Below are 20,236 nucleotides of genomic sequence, written 5' to 3' on the forward strand. Positions count from 1 at the left end.
GCCTACCTTTTCCCCCTCATTATTCTTTTTTGGTACGAGGATCTTACGCTAAACGGCCCCTTCCCCTGCTGCCCAGTTTCCTAAAAGCAGCTATAGGAGTACATGGTGATTGAAGTTACAGTACTCCTTCTCTTTACAAGGCGGAGCCTGCATGTGCCACAGGTGAGAAGGGTTGTGTGTTTGTTAAAGCGTGGTCACAGGGGGTTGGATATATTGGTGTACAGTGCACCTGAATGGTATTGTTCTGTCCTGCTTATACCTAGGTGCAGAAGTGTAAAGATCAAGGAAGCCGGGTCCCGGTACCAACAAGGGTGGAAGACTTGGTGTCTTTTCAACTTACCACCCTCTTTTCAGGTCTACCGGTGCACCCATAGAGTTATTCCTGTGGGTGTCCTGTGGGCTGGGGAAGGGGACTGGTGCATGCTACGTTCCTGCAGTGCTTGGGCTTCGTGGAATCTGACAGACACCGCGGGGACTCCCCTGTCTCTGTTGCTCTTCACGCTAGCAATGGAGCTACTGGCCTGACCAGCCTGGCAGGGTCGCTGGCACCAAGCCCTACATGCCAAGAACAGATGCATACTGGTAAGTAGCATATTCCGTTCGAGGCATGTGGGCTGCTGAATTCATATCTGTGCATAGAATGTATAGCAGTATCTCCCTTAGCGGTGGCTAGCTGTGCCAGCTGCAGCAGTCTGGAAAAGAGTTTTGAGAACAGCCGGTCTTACAGCAGCTTGCTGTTTTGAATGTACATCTACACAATAGTGTTTTGTAAATGTATGTGTGGTTGACCATGTGGCTGCTCTACAAATTTCGTGTAAAGGAATATTTCCCAGGAAAGCCAAGGATGCCCCTAGCTTACGTGTGGAATGCGCTCTAGGGGGGACTGTTAAGGTGCGTTTTGCTTTCAAATAACATATTTGGATGCACTTAACTATCCACCTGGCTATACCTGATTTTGAAATAGGGTTACCCTTGTGTTGTGGTGAGAAGGCAACAAACAACTGTTTTGTTTTCCGAAATGTTTTAGTTCTGTCTATGTAATATAGCAGAGCTCTTTTGACATCAAGGGTATGCAAGGCCCTTTCAGCTACTGTTTGTGGGTTCTGAAAGAACACTGGCAGTTCTATAGTCTGATTTATTTGGAAATGGGATACCACCTTTGGCATGAATTTGGGGTTTGTTCTAAGAACTACCCTATTAGCATGTACTTGGATGAATGGCTCTTGAATAGTTAGGGCTTGCAGCTCACTAACTCTTCGTAGCGAAGTGATGGCAATAAGGAAAGCCACTTTCCAAGTAAGAAATTGTAGTTCGCATGAGTGCAATGGTTCAAAGGGTGGTCCCATTAGTCTGGTTAAGACGATGTTTAGATTCCAGACTGGCGAAGGTGGGTGTCTTGGAGGAATTACGCGTTTAAGTCCCTCCATAAACGCTTTGATTGCTGGCACTCTGAAAAGTGAAAGGTGTTGCCTGTTTTGCAGATATGCCTCTAACGCAGCTAGGTGTATTCTGATGGAAGAGAATGCTAAATTGCACCGTTGGAGGTGCAATAGGTAGCAAATTATGTTTTGATTGGAAGCATCAAGTGGGTTAATGTTATTGTTGTTACAGTAAATGACGAAACGTTTCCACTTTGCTGCATAGCATGCTCTGGTAGTGGGTTTCTGTGCCTCTTTGATAATATTCATGCAATCTGGAGGCAAGTTGAGGTATCCAAACTCTAGGATTTCAGGAGCCAAAACCCTAGGCTCAGCTGTTGGGGATCTGGGTGTTGGATTTCGCCATGGTTCTGAGTTAGAAGACTGGGTGTTAGTCGCAGTCTTTGATGAGGTACCACTGACAGTTCTAGGAACGTTGTGTACCATGGCTGCCTCGTCCATGTGGGAGCAACTAGGATTAGCGTCAGCGAATGTTGGCGCATTTTGCGTGCCACCAGCGGTATTAATGGAGCTGGGGGAAAAGCGTACGCAAATTTGCCTGACCAGTTCATCCATATCGCATTGCCTTGCGACTGCAGATGTGGGAACCTGGTGGCAAAGTACTGGCATTTTCGTTTTCGCTTGTGGCAAACAGGTCTATGTCTGGGTGTCCCCACTTCCGGAAGAATGGTTGGAGCACTTTGGGGTGAAGTTCCCATTCGTGCATCTGTTGGCTGTGCCTGCTTAGCAGGTCGGCCACTTGGTTGTATTTGCCTGGGAGGTGTTCTGCCATGAGAAAGATGTTCCGCTGAATGGCCCATTTCCACATTGCTTGAGCTAGGTGCGACAGCTGTGGCGAGTGTGTTCCTCCCTGTTTTTGAATGTAATACATAGCTGTCATGTTGTCCGTCCGGATCAACACCGCTTTGTTCCGTAAATGTGTCGCGAAAGCTTTTAGGGCTAGAAAAATGGCCATCAACTCTAGGAGGTTGATATGCATTTTCTTTTGCTGTACAGTCCAGAGTTCCTGCACTGTGTAGTGTAGGACATGGGCTCCCCAACCTATCAGGGATGCGTCCGCTGTTAAGACTATTTGTGGGACAGGCTCTTGGAACAGTCGCCCTTTGCAAAGGTTTTGTGGATTCCACCAATGCAGAGAGTTGTATGCCCGACTGGTCACCAACACTAGGTCTTTTAGTTGCCCGTGAGCCTGGTTCTACTGCCTTGCTAGGCATTCTTGTATTGGACGCATATGTAGTCTGGCGTGAGGGACTATGAATATGCAGGAGGCCATCATGCCTATTAGCTGCATAAACATTCGAGCTGGCAGTGATTGATGTGGTCTGAACTTTTGTATCAGCGTCTGCATTCCCTGGACCCGTGCTGTGTTGGGATATGCTTTTGCTGACAGTGTATCTATTGTCGCTCCTAGGTACTGTTGGACGTGGGAGGGTTGTAGGTGTGACTTTGGGTAGTTTAGTGTGAATCCTAAACTGTGCAGTAGTTGTATAGTCTTTGACATGTGGTCGGCACATTGCTGGGCTGTTGGCGCATGTATCAGCCAGTCGTCCAGATAAGGGTACACATGGATGTGGTGCCTTCTGAGATGTGCTGCCACTGTCGCTAGACATTTGGTGAAAACCCTTGGAGCTGTTGTCACCCCAAATGGCAGGACCTTGAATTGGTAGTGTTGCCCTTGAATGGTGAACCTTAAATACTTTCTGTGAGCAGGGTGTATTGGTATATGAAAGTATGCGTCTTTGAGGTCTAAGGTTGCTAGGAAGTCTCCCTGGCGAAGCAGTGGTAAGACTTGCTGGAGAGTGAGCATGTGAAAATGCTCCGACCAAATGTACAGGTTGAGGGGCCTGAGGTCCAATATTGGTCTGAGAGACCCGTCCTTTTTCGGAATTAGGAAGTATAGGGAGTATACTCCTGTTCCCTGATGTTGCAGTGGGACTGGTTCTATGGCCCCCTTTTGCAGCATACTGTTGACCTCTTGCTGAAGTAGCGTTATATGTTCCTGTGACATGGGACGGTGCACGGGTGGTATGTTGGGTGGAGTTGAGGTGAGTTCGAGACAATAGCCATGTTGGATCATTTGCCTGACCCACTTGTCTGTGGTGATATTTAACCAGACAGGCAGAAGTTGTTGTATTCTTCCCCCGACTGGTGTTATGTGGTCTGGGGGTAGTGTCAAGAAGTCACTGCTTTGTGTTAGTGGAGGATCTATTTGCATTGCCTCCACGACCTCTACCCTTGGTATTGTTTCCTCTGTAACCACCCCTGCTGGTGTTTTTGGTATATGTGGATTGTGTGTTAGTTTTGTAGTTGGAGGATTGCTGCGATTGTCCTCGTGCTCCTCTATAAGTGGAGCGACGAAAGGAGCCCTGGTATTGTTAGGACTGAAGAGCTCCCATAGACTTTGCAGTGTCTGCATCCTTTTTCATTTTGTCTAGAGTTGAATCAACTGCTGGACCAAACAAAAAGTCTGGGTTGATTGGCTGATTAAGAATTGTAGATTGGACTTCATTCTTAAAGCCTGATATACGAAGCCATGCATGGCGCCTTAGCAGCACGCTTGTATTGATGGACCTGGCAGCCGTGTCCGCTGCGTCTAGGGCACATTTAATGGATGCATTGGTGATGACCTTCCCCTCCTGTATAAGTTCATTTGCCTGCTGTTTGTATTGATCAGGTAAGTGTTGGAGAATTTCTTCCAAACTGTCGTAGTGCGCTCTATCGTACCTGGCTAGCAAGGCCTGTGTATTGGCTATTCTCCAGGAGTTTGCTGCCTGAGCCGCCACTCTTTTGCCTGATGCCTCAAAGATTTTAGATTCCTTGTCTGGTGGAGCGGCTTCACCAGTAGTTGGTGAGTTTGCACTTTACGTGCGTTGGATACCACTAAGGAATCTAGGGGTATCTGCCCTTTGAAGTATGTAAGATCTGTAGGTGCAGCCCTGTATTTTTTCTCAATTCTAGGGTTTATGACCCGCGCCCTAGCGGTGTCTTTAAAAATGTCACTTGCATGTTTTAATACCCCTTTTAGCATTGGGAGTGTATTTACGTGTCTCTCAGATGTTGTTAGTGTATCAAAGAGGAAGTCTTCCTCAACAGCATCAGAGTGCATATCTACATTATGGTAGGTTGCTGCTCTATCCAGTAGTGAATTAAATTCTACTGTGTCCTCTGTGGGTGATGGCTTAGTAGGGTATACTGCAGGGTCTGTAATGGGCAGAGTCCCTTCCGTGTCCGGTTCCCCACCTCCACCCCATGGCTGTGTGTTTGGCTCTGCGAGAGGGTTTTGTGGATACCCAAAACCTACATCTGCGTCCTGATCTTCATCAGGGGTGTAGTCAGAGCGTGCCGGTGAGGTTGGGGTATAAGGAGTAGTAGGCATAGCAGGAGTGATAGGTTCAAAGAATATAGGAGAGGTAGCACAGTCTCTCTTTTTCTTTAGGGGGATCCCAGAAAGGTCTTCAGTTGCTAGAGGCCTTTTCTTCTTGGTATAAACAGTCACTTTACCAGTCTTTGGGTAAATGTAGATTTTGAACTGGTTTTCTGTGGAGGGGTCTGGGTGAAGAATTTCCTCGTCCACAGTCCTTGTTTTTGGTGCTGTAACCTTTGTTTTTTGTTTTTTCGGTTCGACGCCTTTTGGGGCTTCGACCGTTTTAGGTGGTTGGATTGTTTTTGGGTGTTTTTCAACAGGTTTTGTTGGTTGAACGTCCTTTGCTGGCTTCACAACTTGTTTCGGACCGAACGGTTTTGTCGGTTCGACAGTCCCTTTACGTTGTTTTGGAGCCTGCTGTTTCGGCTCGACGCCCTTGTTATGGTCGATGGGCTTTCGGCTCGACCGATTTCCTTTCGTCCACCTTCTGTTTCGGTTCGATGGTAGTCTTGGGCGTAGGCCTTGTTCTGTCGTCGACCGTTTTTTCCCTTTGTCGATAGTTGAGGCTGATTTGCTCGAATCAACGTGCTTTTTGGGTGTTGACTCGACGTGCTTTTGTTTTTGCGTCGAATCGACGTGTTTTGGCTTCGAGGTTGACTCGACGGCCTTGGACCTTGAGCTCAACTCGACTGCCTTGGTCTTCGATGTCGACTCGACCGCCTTAGTTTTCGATGTCGACTCGACGGTCTTTGGTTTCGAAGGTAGCAGTGTTACTGTCTCCTTCGGTTCGACGCCTTTCGGCTTAGACACCTTCGGGTTGACGTACTTCGGTCCGAAGACTGTATTGTCTATTAGTTTCAGTTTCGATGAAACCGATATTGTATGGCATGTCTCAGAGGGCTCTTTCTATATGTTCTTAGCCGGGCGGTATTGCGGGGCTGTAGAACGAGGTGGTTGATCTTGGCTAAGGCCTGCTGGCGATGCCTCGACCCGAGTCTCTGATAGAAGTGTAGTGTCAATATGGGGCGGTGTACTCACGGTTCGCCCCTCGTCGTCATCGGAGTCGTCTTCAACTGCTACGATGTCTTGATCATAGTCCTCGAGATCGACGATCAGTTCGCCCTCTTCAGGGTAATATTCGGAGTCAGGCTCCAAGTATCTGTCGTCTTGATCCGAGTCTTCGGCGCTCGCTAGATCTTCTTCGTCACCGAAGATGTTATCGGGCTCTGGCGCCGATCGTTGCATTACTTGCCTCGCCGCCCGTCAATTTCGAATGGTCTTTTTTGATCTGAACTGGGCACAGGCTAGGCAACTATCTTCATTGTGATCTGGAGATCACAACTTGTTTCGGACCGAGTGGTTTTGTCGGTTCGACAGTCCCTTTATGTTGTTTTGGAGCCTGCTGTTTCGGCTCGACGCCCTTGTTATGGTCGATGGGCTTTCGGCTCGACCGATTTCCTTTCGTCCACCTTCTGTTTCTGTTCGACGGTAGTCTTGGGCGTAGGCCTTGTTCTGTCGTCGACCGTTTTTTCCCTTTGTCGATACTTGAGGCTGATTTGCTCGAATCAACGTACTTTTTGGGTGTTGACTCGACGTGCTTTTGTGTCGAATCGACGTGTTTTGGCTTCGAGGTTGACTCGACGGCCTTGGACCTTGAGCTCGACTTGACTGCCTTGGTCTTCGATGTCGACTCGACCGCCTTCGTCTTCGATGTCGACTCGACGGTCTTTGGTTTCGAAGGTAGCAGTGTTACTGTGTCCTTCGGTTCGACGCCTTTCGGCTTAGACACCTTCGGGTCGACGTACTTCGGTCCGAAGACTGTATTGTCTATTAGTTTTGGTTTCGATGGAACCGATATTGTATGGCATGTCTCAGAGGGCTCTTTCTATATGTTCTTAGCCGGGCGGTATTGCGGGGCTGTAGAACGAGGTGGTTGATCTTGCCTAAGGCCTGCTGGTGATGCCTCGACCGAGTCTCTGATAGAGGTGTAGTGTCAATATGGGGCAGTGTACTCACGGTTCGCCCCTCATCGTCATCGGAGTCGTCTTCAACTGCTACGATGTCTTGATCATAGTCCTCGAGATCGACGATCAGTTCGCCCTCTTCAGGGTAATATTCGGAGTCAGGCTCCGAGTATCTGTCGTCTTGATCCGAGTCTTCGGCGCTCGCTAGATCTTCTTTGTCACCGAAGATGTTATCGGGCTCTGGCGCCGATCGTTACATTTCTTGCCTCGCCGTCCATCGATTTCGAATGGTCTTTTTTGATCCGAACTGGGCACAGGCTAGGCAACTATCTTCATTGTGATCTGGAGATAGGCATTTATTGCACACTGGATGCTTGTCGGTGTGCGGGAACTTCGAGTTGCACTGAGGGCAGTACTTGAATGGACTTCGTTCCATCGACGGTCGTTCCACGTGGTGTCGAGAAGGCCTCACGGCCCGATTCGACAACCGGAGTGCAACAAAGTTGTAGGAGCGTATCGGCACCGAGTGCTTAAACAATACCGACAGTACCGAAGGCCTTTTGGCCTTTAGAAAAGTTTTTCTTAATTCCGAACTTGGAGAGTAGGAAAGTACATCCGAACCCAATGGCGAAGAAAAACAATCTGGGGATGTAGAGGATGCCCATGCGCACTGTAGTCCGAGGGAGGAGCCACCTATCTCGTGATACTTCGAAGACTCTTCCAGGCAACAATGTGCAATCATCCGGACCCAACACTAGGCGGCGATCTATGCACAGATATGAATTCAGCACCCCACATGCCTCGAACCATAGAGTTCTTGCTACGCTCCTGATATTCACAGCGATATATGATACAAGAAAACTGCAAGTCGTGAGTAAAGGCTGGGCATGCTGCCGCCAAAAGCCAAGGCGGAAGGACCCATACTTGCCAAGCTTTCCCCTCTCTGTGCTTATATTGTTGCCAAATGGAGGGGGTAGGAGGGGCATCACCGAGTGGGTGACAGCAGGGGCAACTAGGGTAGGAGACCTTTTCAGGGATGGTGAGCTGCTCTGTTTTGAAGACTTCAGAATAGAAATTAAATGCCACACACAGCAGTGACGAGGGCCCTCCGCAAACACTGGAGCATGGGATTGGAAGAACCACTCCACCATAAGACCTGCCAGTACGCAGTGGCGGCTTCAGGAACTTATAAGGTGATCTTGGCACCATACAGGGCGATCGGGTGGGACGTGCTGCTACCATTAGACACGCTCCAAACCAAATGGGAGGGAGACCTAAAGGTAAAGATCTCTGAGAAAAGCAGGAAGCTGAGGCTCTTAAAATTATTGGTGAGTGTGTGTGTGTGTGGGGGGGGGGGGGGTTTGGGTGCGGTTGCTGACCAGATGTAAATGAATTACTAAGCTGACACAACAAAGGGAAGTTGGATGGTTCTGGCTTTGCACTATGCTTTTTTTCTCACTTGCTATTTTGCAGTCTTCAGGTCTAGGATAGGTCTGTTTTCCTTTTGCAAACTTGCTTTAATCACCTGGATGAACCTCATGTAATGGCCATAAGCCACATAGTGAACTAGGTCTAGCAGCGATGCTTTTAGGATCCTGAAATCATCCCTGGAGGGTCCTATTGTCATCGCTGTTGCAAAGTTTTTGGGCTGGGTATGGGTGATACGTTGGAAAAACAAAACGACTGGCTGACATCTATTTGTTTAAGTGTTGTAGTTTTTTTTATAATCTAGCACTTTGCACTTGCATTTTACTGTATAAATATTAACTGTGGATATAAAATTGTAAAATGTTCTGTAAAAATGGTGTTACTTATGGTTTTAAATATTTATTGCTATATCATGAAGTTACAGGGCGATTGTTGTTATTTTACAAAACCGGCACGTGGATATCCTCAGATTTTTATTGTTCTGTATTTTATATAACTTTTATGATTTTTGCCAAAATCGAAATAAAGTTTTGACTGGATATGAAATGTCCTAGACCTTGTAGGAGGAAGGAGGCATGTCTAGAAGTGATATTTTGAACCTCTAAGCGTAGACTGAGTTTCATCAAGGAAATATCCACTTACATTTTTTATCATTTTTGCCACACTATCATGCAGATTTCAATACTATTATCAGACTTGGAAGAAGTTTGGGTGAATTGGGAAAATTAATCCTATGATTTGATGGGAAGCTTTATGGTTGAAGCCAAAGCCTCTTCCCCTTGAATGAGGGGGAGATTTCTGCATTTGTTTCTGAGGAGATTGCTGACAGTTTCAGTGACAAACAAAGTCATGGTGATGGCACTGTTCCAAAAGTCTCAAGACAGGCCTTCAGCAATACTCCTTCCTTTCCTGTTATGGGGCTTTGAATGTATCAGATTTGCTTTAATGTTACTTACCTTCGGTAATGTCTTATCTGGTAGAGGAATGATCTAGCCGCAGATTCCTTACCGACCCACCCATCCTCCCTGCACTGCAGAATTGTCTTTTAGTCTCTAGGCTGTTCCCTTTCAGGGCCCTAGTCTCTTTTTAACACACCATGGTCAGTTACTTCATGTCTCCGCGCTTCTGGTGTGGAAATTCGTGAAAAGTACTGACGTCAGCGCGCCAGGGTGGCGGTTATATTGACGACTGATGTCACAACGACGATGAACACGATGCGGCCGCCATCACCAGGAGTCGACCGACGATACCTACCAGCGCACAGGGGCACTCCTAAGTAAAAATCTTCAGGATCCAGCCTGATGCCTGGAAGTTCAAAGGTAAGGAATCTGCGGCTAGATGTCTCTATCAGATCTTTAGTATCTCCACATCAGCATGGGAACAAAACAGAATACTTCCTAGGAATGGCAGGCTTGTATTATTGATCTGCATTTGGTTTAAAACCGGTGAGCCTGAGAGATAATAGAGTGCACATCAGTTCTATCAATGCTGACAATTATGAAATATCCCCCGAGGAACACACGACTTGGAATGAAAGAAACATGTTCTTAAATTCAGTACCTACAGTAACTCCTTGTCTTGGGGGAGCTTCTGAGAAAAAATAATAAAAAAATCTTCTTGAGACAAGATACACACTACATAAACAGTACAATTCTGAGGTCCTCTTATGGAAGAACATCTTATCAAAACAAAGCATTCACACAAAAAAATTTAAAGATGAGGGATGAAGCCATAAAATGCTGGATGGCGTCCAAATATGTATAAATTGTGACTATATTTTGCAACATATAAGCAAAAAAAGCAGACCAAAGCATTCAGAGTGGAAAATGAACCCCCAGTCAGCTGCCAAAGCAGTGCACTTTGGAAATGTAGAGGGGGCCTATATGAATAAAGGCAAAGTGCAGATGTGCAGTTCTGTCTCTATGTAAGTCTTAATGCCTTTTTGTATACTGTATCATTGTTACAACTAATAAGAAGATGTATTAAAGTTTAGAAGCAGGTGCCACTACAAGTTCAGTTGAGCAGTTACTCACTGTCTACCTTAACAAGTATTAGCAAAACCAACAGGTCTTGGTTGTCATGTATTGACATATACAGCACAGGCAAATGAAACGCAGCAAGGGCAGACCGATGAGGCTATAGTTGTAAAGTATTTCCTCATGCAGTTCTATGCAGAAGGATACAAATACAGTCAAACAGCTAATACTATAAAGTGAGAGACGAGAGCCAAGAAATGAATGACAAAGTCTCAAGCCAATGGCTGAAAGAGGCTGAACAAAGAAAGCCAATGGCTGAAAGAGGCAACATCAAAACTCTGAATCAAAAAGGAAAGGAAAATATTACTGTTCATAAGATTGTATGGTCATTAAAAAATAAATATTGATTATTCTAAAATGATCATAGGTGGAGAGACCCATTGTTTATGAATGTCAGCGATTCCATGGCAGAGAAACATTGCTTCTAAGTTGAAGGACACCAACACTACAGCAAAAAGCAAGGGCATAACCTCAATGTACAAAAGAAAGGCTCCAAAACGGGGCTTCTCAAATACACTACTCTAGAAATAGAGACTGTGCCATATTTACTGAATACTTTTAAGTTTTCATATTGCTTAATAACTAACTATACATTATTAAACCTAACAGCAGACTCTGCTTTAATTAACAGCATACTCACCATACGTGGAGTAGATGTTACAGTGCTGCAGACCATCGCCGAAGTTACAGAAGATGTAAGTAACTTAGCTACTCCTTGAGCTCTCCTACTACTTTCTCCATTTGCGCCACATGGTGGTGCTACCAAAGTCAGCTTTTGAGCCGGTGTAGGTTTCTTCACCAAAGTGCTTGGTGTGAGACCTAAGGAATCAGTCCGTAAGCTAGTTGACATGGAGCTCGGGGTTACAGACATTGTAGCTGTTGTACTGCTGATTGTGGCCATTTGCTTGGATAGGGAGCCGAGCAGGAATGAAGGCCTGAAGGATTGGGCTGGAGAGCTCGAGCTAACAGAATGCTTCCCAGCAATGCCCAAGCATGGGTTCCTGTAAGATGTACTGGACACCTGCATGGCCCCTCCAGAGGATGAGGATGATGTTACCAATGAATTGAAATTCTGGGACTTAGCAGAAGGCTTGGTAGAATGGCCAACAGGGTGTTGAGGCAGAGGGGATGACACTGCCTTGGAAACTTGTTGTTTACCCAAATGAACTTGAAGAGATAATGTTTTCTGTTGCTGACTTAGGTGGAAAGGTTTCACTGGCAAGGTGGTAGAGGCATGGATTGGTGCTTGGGGGCTGGGCAAGGTAGATCGCTGCAAAATATGAAGTTGTTGCTTTGCTTGGTAGATCCCTGGCAGGAGCTTGCCAGTGAGAAGTGGGTTGCAGAGGCCTTTGTAGCTGATGCGACCCAGCTTTTTCTCACTGTGGGCCTGTTCCACATCTTTTGGGTGGTCCATGGGGAAACTTAGAGATTGATGAAGGGATTCAGGATGTAAAGTTAAGTTGCTTCTCAGGAGGTTATCTTCACAACTGGCAGCTGCAGAGACCTTCTGTACAGAGAGGAATGCTTGTGACGAAGGACGTACATCAGTGGAGAAGCAATCTGCAGTGTTGGGCACAGTTACAGACATGCCATCCTTGGAAGGTGCTTGAAGACTAAAAGCCCCACCTAAGGTGTCCTTGTTGCAGGGTGCAGGGGGCTGACCAGTACTGGAGGAATGGGAAGTGCTGGAAGAGACATGTATGGCTGACTTCTCAGGGTTGCAACTCATTTCTGCCTGCGCCAATGACACAGAACCGGTTGTTTCTGTCAACTGGCTTGGGACCGAGGGCTTTTTATCAGGCTTAACAGAAGAGACCTAGTGAGAGACAAATAAGTATATATTTAAGAAAGAAGTTACATGTCCGTGCTAACAATTCACATGGGAACAGTATGCATAATATCTTTCACAATACAATACAGACACTGGTTTAAAATGTTAAATACTAGCATGTTCAAACCACCACACACTCGGACACAACACAGGCAGTTCTGCTCCCCTGAGAAGCTGGAGACCCTGGAGTACGAAGGAAAAGCTAAAGGGCCTTGGCAAACATGCCCTTAATGATCAAGTTACTTACCTTCAGTAATGCTCTTTCAAGTGGATGATCTGTCTGACCACAGATTCCTCACCTTAGAATTCTCCCCAGGCACCAGACTGGAAGCAGAATCTTTTCTTCAGCAGTGCCAAATGCACCGCTAGGAGGCACTGTGTCGCTCTGCGTTGGCTCAGTACCGTACTGAGGAGAACTGCAAATAAGCACCAGCTCTGCGCACTGACATAAGTTTCTTATTTTTTCCTTTCTGAGCCCTCACATGAAGAGTGTGAACTAATGTTGATACAAGTGTATTGAATACTAAAGTGGGACCTTTTTAGATGATAAAAAGATAACATTCTGCAGAATTGGGGTGGGAGGGCAGTGAGGAATCTGCAGTTAGATAGAGAGATAGAGTATCCATCGGAAACAGTATTACCAAAGGTAAAGGACTTGCTATTCTATTGGATACTTTTAACTGTGCATTCCTCACCTTAGAATACAAATCAAATAAGTAACTGGGCCGGTGGAGAGTCTGTGGAGTTTAATCAAACCAAAACGTCTGCAGGATCAAGTGGGCAAAGTGTCCCTCCAACCAGACCTGGACATCAAGGCAGTAGTGCTTCATGAATGTATGTAATGACACCCGCCTCATGGCGTGGAAGATGGCAAGGAGAGGAAATTCATGAGATAATGCAGTTGTAGTAGCCTTAACCGTGGTAAAAATGGCTTATCAGTCCTTCTAGGGGAGGTGTTGGCCAGTACATAGTAGAAAACTACCAACCTCAATAGGGACCTCTTCTACCCAGCTTTCCCTTTCTCCACCCTGCAGAACCCCACAAAAAAACTGCCTACAGTGTTCCTTGGTACGATCAATGTAAAATTTCACAGCCCTTTTGGGGTCCAGCTGATGAAGCCTGTCCTCCGCTTTCAAGGGTAAAGAGGGGGCAAAGAATGCTAGTATAGTTATGTATTGCCCAATCTGGAAGGGTGTCGGGGTTTTGGCAGGTATGCCGCCTGAGCCCTCAGCACCAATTTGTCTGGGAAAAATGCGGTGTATGGCGGTTGCACTGAAAGTGCTGAATTCACTCATGCAACGAGCTGATGTAACTGCATTGAGGAAAACAGTCTTTAGGTAAGGAGATGCAGTGAGCAACTACGCTTGAAGGGCATACACAAGAGAAATATCAAGACCAACTTAAGGTCCCACTGTGGCCTCACCAATGGCTTTTAAGGCATCAGTCTTATGAGCGCCACATCAGGACACAAATTTGTCCCAACACCTGGCCTAAATGAATTCCTGAAAAGGCGCAAGGTGGCAAGGATAACATCCACCACCTCAAGCAGCAGGTCAAATGTAGTCAGTTGCTCCCGCTCCATCTCTACACATGGAGGTGTAGATTGCAAAGATTCTGGTCTAGTCCCCTGCCCTGTTGCTGCGGCAGAAGATCCTTGGGAAGGAAGATCTTTCTGCCCAGATGCTATGGGTAACATACCCTCCTTGCATAATCTGGATCCACTAGGATGACATGGGGCCCAGTCATTCTTGATCCTCTTGAGAGCTTTGGGAAGGAGAGACAGGAGTAGGAAAATGTATGAATCCTGTGTCCTGTGTCCCATTTCAGCCAGAACTAATGTTCTTGTGAAAGCTCTAAAGCACAAAACCTTCGACATTGAGTGTTCTCAATGGTGGCAAAACCATCTAGCCAGGTTCTCAATTTTTCTTTTTACCTTTATTTGGATTACGTTTTCATGTATATCAACAGGTATCATCAGTAATCTTATACATGCTTACATTTCCGGAATGAATCATAAATCAAACATTACTTGCAGACGTTACAATTTAACCAAATTCGCTTACATGGATCATGTGTGTCTAGCCAGGTTCTCCATATTGTAGGAAGATGCCCTGCACCACCTGGGGTGTTGATGCCACTTGTGGTCTGCGAGATGCCGTCTGCTCGGCTTGTCTGCTCTGGAATTCGGGGACCGTACCACGTGGGTGTGATCAAGGAAATGAGCTGCCGCTCCAACCAACCCCAAAGGCACACATCCTCCTGGCAAATGTCCCAAGACCAATCATGCCCTGTTTGTAACAATCATACAAAAACGTATTGCACGCCTTTTTTACTCAATTTCTTCTTCATGTTTACGAACCAAATGTTAATCTTGTGCGTGCTCACTGCTGACGTGCTAAGCCCACAACAACACATGTAGAATTAAACTCATCAAGACTTGAGGCACCTTTTTGCCTCAACATCAGTGGCGACATAAATAATAATGGAAAAGTTTAAGAAATGGATGCAACTGCATATTTAAAAAAGCTGTCGCGGCTGTTTGTAACAATACCACATGGTGGTGGTGTTGCCCATGAGAACTGGCTTCAGTCTGGGTGGCTGGAAGGCCTTTAAGACCAAGAGAATGGCTCACACATTCAACGGATTGATGTGCAGCAGGGTTTCAGATGGACCCTAGAGTCCACTGATCTTCCGCAGACCTCGCGAGCCCAGCAGGGAGGCATCCATCATCACGGTCAGCTCGGGATGGGGAAGGGAGAGGTGTCTGCTGCAGTAGCAATTCTGGTCGAACCGCCACCACTGTAGATTATAAGCCATCTTCTTGAAGATCTGGGTGAAATATGTCAGATTTCTTTGATGTCGAGCCCAATGGAACTTCACATTCCACTGTTTAGTCTGCATGTGCCACCTGACATAGCTTATAATGAAAATGCTTGTGGCTAAGAGTCCAAGAAGCCTCAAAGGTGCCTCACTGTGATCCAGGACTGAGCTGGAACATTTGGATCATAGCCAGCAAATCATGGACTTGTTGCAGTGGAGGCAATGCTTGGAACTGCACTGGGTCTGAAAGAGTTCCTCTGAATTGAAACCTCAGTGAAGAAGCCAGGTGCAACTTCGGTTCATTCACAATGAACCCCAACAAAGTCAAGAGGTTCGCAATTGCCTGGAGGTGGTCTGTGACTGACTATGGTGAGCCTGCCTTCAACAGTTAAAGGGCAAGATAGGGAAAGATGGGTCTCCTCGATCTCCTAAGGCAGACAGCGATCACTGCCATCACTTTTGTGAACACCCTGTAGGCGCTAGTGAGGCTGAAAGGGAGTACAGCAAACTGAAAATGCTCCTGGCCTACCATGAACCCCAGGTAACGTCTGTGGGATTGCAGGGCAGGTATATAAAAATACACATCCTGAATGTCCAAGGACAACATCTAGTTGCCCAGGTCCATGGCAGAGAGGATCTGGGCCAGCTTGAGCTTCTTGAAGTTGTCCTTCTGAAGAAGGCATCTAGAGGCTGAAAGTCCAAAATAGGCTGAGAACCCAACCTTCTTTGGGACAAGGAAAAAGGATAAAAACACTCTTCTCTTTCAAAGCTGAGCTATTTCTCAATAGCACCCATGGAGAGTAACGCTCCCACCTCTTGCAGCAGAATGGACAAGTGCTCATCTGAAATTCTTCCTATGGTGCGGGGAATATTTAGGGAGTGTAAAAGTAAAGATGGGGCATAGCCATAATGAACGACCTGTAAGACCCATCTGACCAATGTCATCACAAAAGGAAATGAGGGATTCTGTACACCCCCCCCCCCCCCCCTCCATTGGATGGGCATACAACACTAAGGGCAAACTGAATTCGTTTGGTGTTTGTTGCAGCAGGAGGAGGAGGAATGGAAGGACTGATGGCTCTACTGGCCTTTGCGCTGTTTGTATGATCCACGTCCATGGCTTTGAAATGACTAGGGTGAATGCATCACTGGATGGGGAGTCTGTCTTTGCCTTTAAGCCTGCTCTCTGAAACTCTGGAATAGCATCTGGACCTTTTAAACTGGTTGACAAACTGGGGTCAAAAGACACAAAGAACTCACAGTAGCTCTACATTCCTTAAAGTGCTCTAATACCAAGTCTGCCTCCTCATCAAAAAGGTACGACCCATCAAAAAGCATATCCATGCAGGAGGCATACACATCAATGGGAAATCTTGTGGAGTGCATCCATATGTGTTGATAAAGTACACCACTGGGCCTACCTCCCTTCCCCAGGCAGTAAGTAGTATCTAGACCAGCACGGACAACATATTTGGCATTGTTTTGTCCATCATGGATTGTTTGAGTCAAAGACGTTCTTCTTGGACCGCCAGCAAGATCTCACTGGTTAGGTCCACAGGGCTTGGGTATAGCTACCCAGTAAACCAGACAGAATTTACCAAATACAATGCCAGACTGGTAGAGGAAAACATAGGCTTGTTAAAAGCCTCAATCCTCTTTGATTCCCTATCCAGGGTTGTTCCGGGTGAAGGAGTTGGAATGCACCACACTGGTTGAGGCATCAAACATGAGGCTGGTCGTTAGAAGCCGGTCCCTGATATCTGGCCACCTTCCTATTACAGGTGGGCAGGAACAGGGCTTCTTCCAAATGGGCATCAGGGTGTTAGAGAGGGCTTCAGTAAAAGGGAGCAAGGGTTCAGCAGTAGCTGGCTCAGGTTGCACCATTTCTGCCAGGATGTTCATTTTGGTCTCAACTTAAGACAGCTGCAAATCCAGAAACTCAGCTGCACTACAAACAACTACTGCAGAGGAGACGCATTCTACTGTTTTGGCCCATGTGGTGAGTCAAGCACTACCTAAGGAGGGGTGTCAAGACCACTGGCCTCTTTGTAATTCATGTAGAAAGCATCATCTGTGTGTTGGGTGGGGGGGAAGAAATCCCTGTCACCACCATCATCATTCACATACCGGGTTGCTCCTTGATCTGAATAAGAGACAAAAAGATAACAGAGCCCCTTCTGGCATATATGAGTTGGTAGCGGCCCTGGGTTTGAGTAAAAAACCGGCTGCACTTTTGTGATTTCATAGTGCAACATCGCTTGAGATCGAACTGTACTTAGTTCAGTGTTTGAAACTATCAGTATCAGATCCGCTTTGGGTATTGGTACAGGAGCCACTGTGGAAAGGACTGGAACAAGTTTCGAAGCCAAAACATAAGCCAGTACTAGTCACAGTACAATGTCCGTAATGAGTTCCCAGTAGTCAGGCTGAAGCAAGTATGGCATCTGCTGGTGGTAACCTGACTGGAGGCCTCTGTGGTTCCCTGGGGCTCAAAGGCACACAAAAAGGAACCAGAAGTGCACCAAAAATGTAAAGTATGTACACAATGAATGCTCCAATCTGCTGTGTTGTCACTGATGGCCTGGGTAACTTGGGGCACACTGGGATCAGTTGAGGAATCCGCTGCGTGGCTGGAGACCTTCTAGGTGAACAACTGGTACACCCTCCTGCCTTCTATTTGGGTTCAGATAGTGGGATGGGGTCAAATTCCGCTTTTCTTTTTTATGTTTGTGCTCTGACTTCAAATCTGACTTACCAGAGGATTTCGAGGGCAAATCTGACTCGCAAATGGGTTTGGGAGTAGGACCGAGTGAGCGACTTTAAGCGTGACTGCAAAGGTTGCGACTTCTTGCGTTCGGTGACATATTGTTTCGTATCCCAGTCCCAAATTAGACAACTTCATGTTGTGGCCTGAGCCCAGACACCAGAGACACACCTCATGCAGGTCTGTGACTGACCTGGGTTGAAACCTGATGTTTTGGATGCAGACATTGTGCTCTAGCACACTGGAGTTTGTTTTAGAAGTCGTCAGAATACAGAAAAGATTGTGGGGTGGAACTTCAGTTTTGTGTTGAAAGGTGCGGAAAGAAGGATCTGAAGTCCGAATGCCGGGATGACACTTATACGCACTAAACTCCATTATTTCCAGGGCAGTATGGAGTCAACACAGAGGCGGATGGCTGAGAATATTTTAAGATGAGTAATCTCCTGATATCTAGTCAGCACGGTCTTAGACCTCGATCTTGCTGGCACACTGCTTGTCAATGGGAGGGGAGGGGGTGTTCAAAGTTGTAAAGGAATTTACACTTTAAAATATGTTCTACTGTTGTATACTGTGTGGGAATCAAATATGTTGACTTATTCCTGCTGCTACTTGCTAGAACTCAATAGGCGGCCCCTAGAGGAGCAAGAGGAAACCTTCTTGCCACAACAGCACTTTACAGTTGAATTGGGTGGCCCCAGGGGAGCCAGTGGGCATAATTCTTGGCATTATAGCAAAATTAGGCATCAGTGCTATAGATGTCATTTTGGTAGGCACTCAACCGGTGTTTTTTTTATCACGCCAATATAATTAGTGACACGGATGCATGCTGCTGGCGTGGCAAAGGCAAGCCCGTCTGCGCCTGACTGGACCCTGCCTCTTTAACACACAAAATCATCAGATACACATACACACCCACTCCACTACAGAGCTTTCAGGTCAGTGCGGACAGCTGCTGCCTACATGCAAATAGAGCCTAGCACATCACGTCATGTAAAACCTGCGCATTTCACCCTCATCCCATCCCTAAACAGTCTAGAGGAACCAAATAGCAGCCAGGCTCATGCTGGTTCTTTTTTAACTGTAGGAGGATGGGCTGCTTAAGCAGGATGTCTTCTCCCTTATACAGGAGAATAGCCCAGGTAACTGTTTTTGATGGAAACATAGCTACAAAAGGGCTCTGATTATGACATATTCCAAGTCATGCCCTCAGGATACCATATTATCCGGCAAGATTGTGAAAACAAAGGAGAGGGGCTGGTGCCATTATCTTAAAAGACAATTTCAGGGGCGTTTGCACACCCCCAACACCCAGGATTGCGAAAGCCTTTCCTTCTCAATTTCTCTTACTCACACCTTCACCTTTTTCGGGGTCCGACTTTATAGGCCACTTGGCTCCCCCTCCAATTTCCTCGAGTCACTCCCTGAGGCAGTCACAGATATGGCCCTCAATAAAACCTATTTCTCCTTGCTAGGAGTCTTAAATATCCACGCTGAGGATGGCACAATTGGTGCCTCCAACAATCTATTTTAGGAACTCCCCTCCTTACAGTTCAAACAGAAGTTCAAGGGCCCAACCCACAAGAAAGGGAACACTATTGACCTGGTATTCAGTAGCACCCCAAATCTACGGGCACTACAACCCATAACAGTTATTTGGGTAGACCACAACCTGATTCCCATTTCCTTGCACCTTACCTCTGTTCTTAGTGGCCCACCCAGGTCTATGAGGAAGGATCGCGACTGGTCTAAACTAGATAATAAAGACAGGACGTCTACCCTCACAAAGTCCAAACCCAACCTAGGGGAGCATATTTCTGGGGCAAATTCCAAGTTCCTTAACTGGATTAGTAACTCCCTCTACTGAGTTCTTCCGGAGAAGACACAAAATGGTACACAGCAAAGTAAAAAATCTCCTTTGTTTTCCCCTCTTCTCTTAGCACCCAAGAAGAAGTGCAAAAGCCTAGAAAGGAAATAGAAGAAGTACTACAATGTACCGAGTAAGCGTGAGTACCGGCATGCAGTAAGGTACTTCCACTCCGAGATCAGAGCTTCTCAAGCATCTTACTACACTATTAAGATTGAGAATACCTCCAACTCACCCAGAGAAGTGTTTCAAATTCTGAAGTCACTCAGGGGTGAAGATAAGCTGCCCACCCCTAAAACTGCCAGTCGCTCGCTGCAATGACCTGACTTCTTTTTTCTCTATAAGAAATCTTAGACATCTACTCATCCTTTCCTGCGAAAACAAAGGAGACCAAGCTCCCTTCAGATAAGCAACTCCTGAGTTGCCAAGAACAAGGCCTTCCGGCCTTTTCTACTATCACTCACAATAAGGTTTTGGCGTTATTTAGCCAAGTGAAGTCAGGCTCCCCCCTTGACATAGCTCCTCTCCGCATCTCAGAACAAGGCTCAGAGCATCTTCCCTGTCCTGATAGAACTATTGACTCTATCATTATCTTCTGGTTTAATCCCCCAACAATGGAAACACGCAGTGGTATAGCCACTGCGGAAAAAGCCAAACCTAGCCCCTTAGTTTCTAGGAAATTATAGACCTAATCTCACTACTGCCGGGTGTGTCCAAACTCCTGGA

The 20,236-nt window shown here is 46.4% G+C and overlaps 1 protein-coding gene and 1 long non-coding RNA gene across 7 annotated transcripts in view; one reads left to right on the top strand and one right to left on the bottom strand.

Annotated features, from left to right (window-relative positions):
* UBN1 (ubinuclein 1) overlaps window positions 1–20,236 on the bottom strand; it is an 810,192-nt gene that overhangs the window by 80,292 nt on the left and 709,664 nt on the right. For all 6 annotated transcript variants that reach the window (XM_078662914.1, XM_078662913.1, XM_078662915.1 and 3 more), the window contains one exon: window positions 10,872–12,047. In XM_078662914.1, coding sequence (XP_078519040.1) covers window positions 10,872–12,047 — 1,176 coding nt within the window. The remainder of the gene's footprint in view (window positions 1–10,871; window positions 12,048–20,236) is intronic.
* LOC144784250 (uncharacterized) overlaps window positions 1–20,236 on the top strand; it is a 497,620-nt gene that overhangs the window by 77,207 nt on the left and 400,177 nt on the right. Inside the window, exon 2 of the long non-coding RNA XR_013601622.1 lies at window positions 10,863–10,926. This is a non-coding gene — a long non-coding RNA (uncharacterized LOC144784250). The remainder of the gene's footprint in view (window positions 1–10,862; window positions 10,927–20,236) is intronic.

This window comes from Lissotriton helveticus, chromosome 10 (assembly GCF_964261635.1).
Source record: "Lissotriton helveticus chromosome 10, aLisHel1.1, whole genome shotgun sequence".
In the NCBI taxonomy this organism is placed as follows: domain Eukaryota; kingdom Metazoa; phylum Chordata; class Amphibia; order Caudata; family Salamandridae; genus Lissotriton; species Lissotriton helveticus.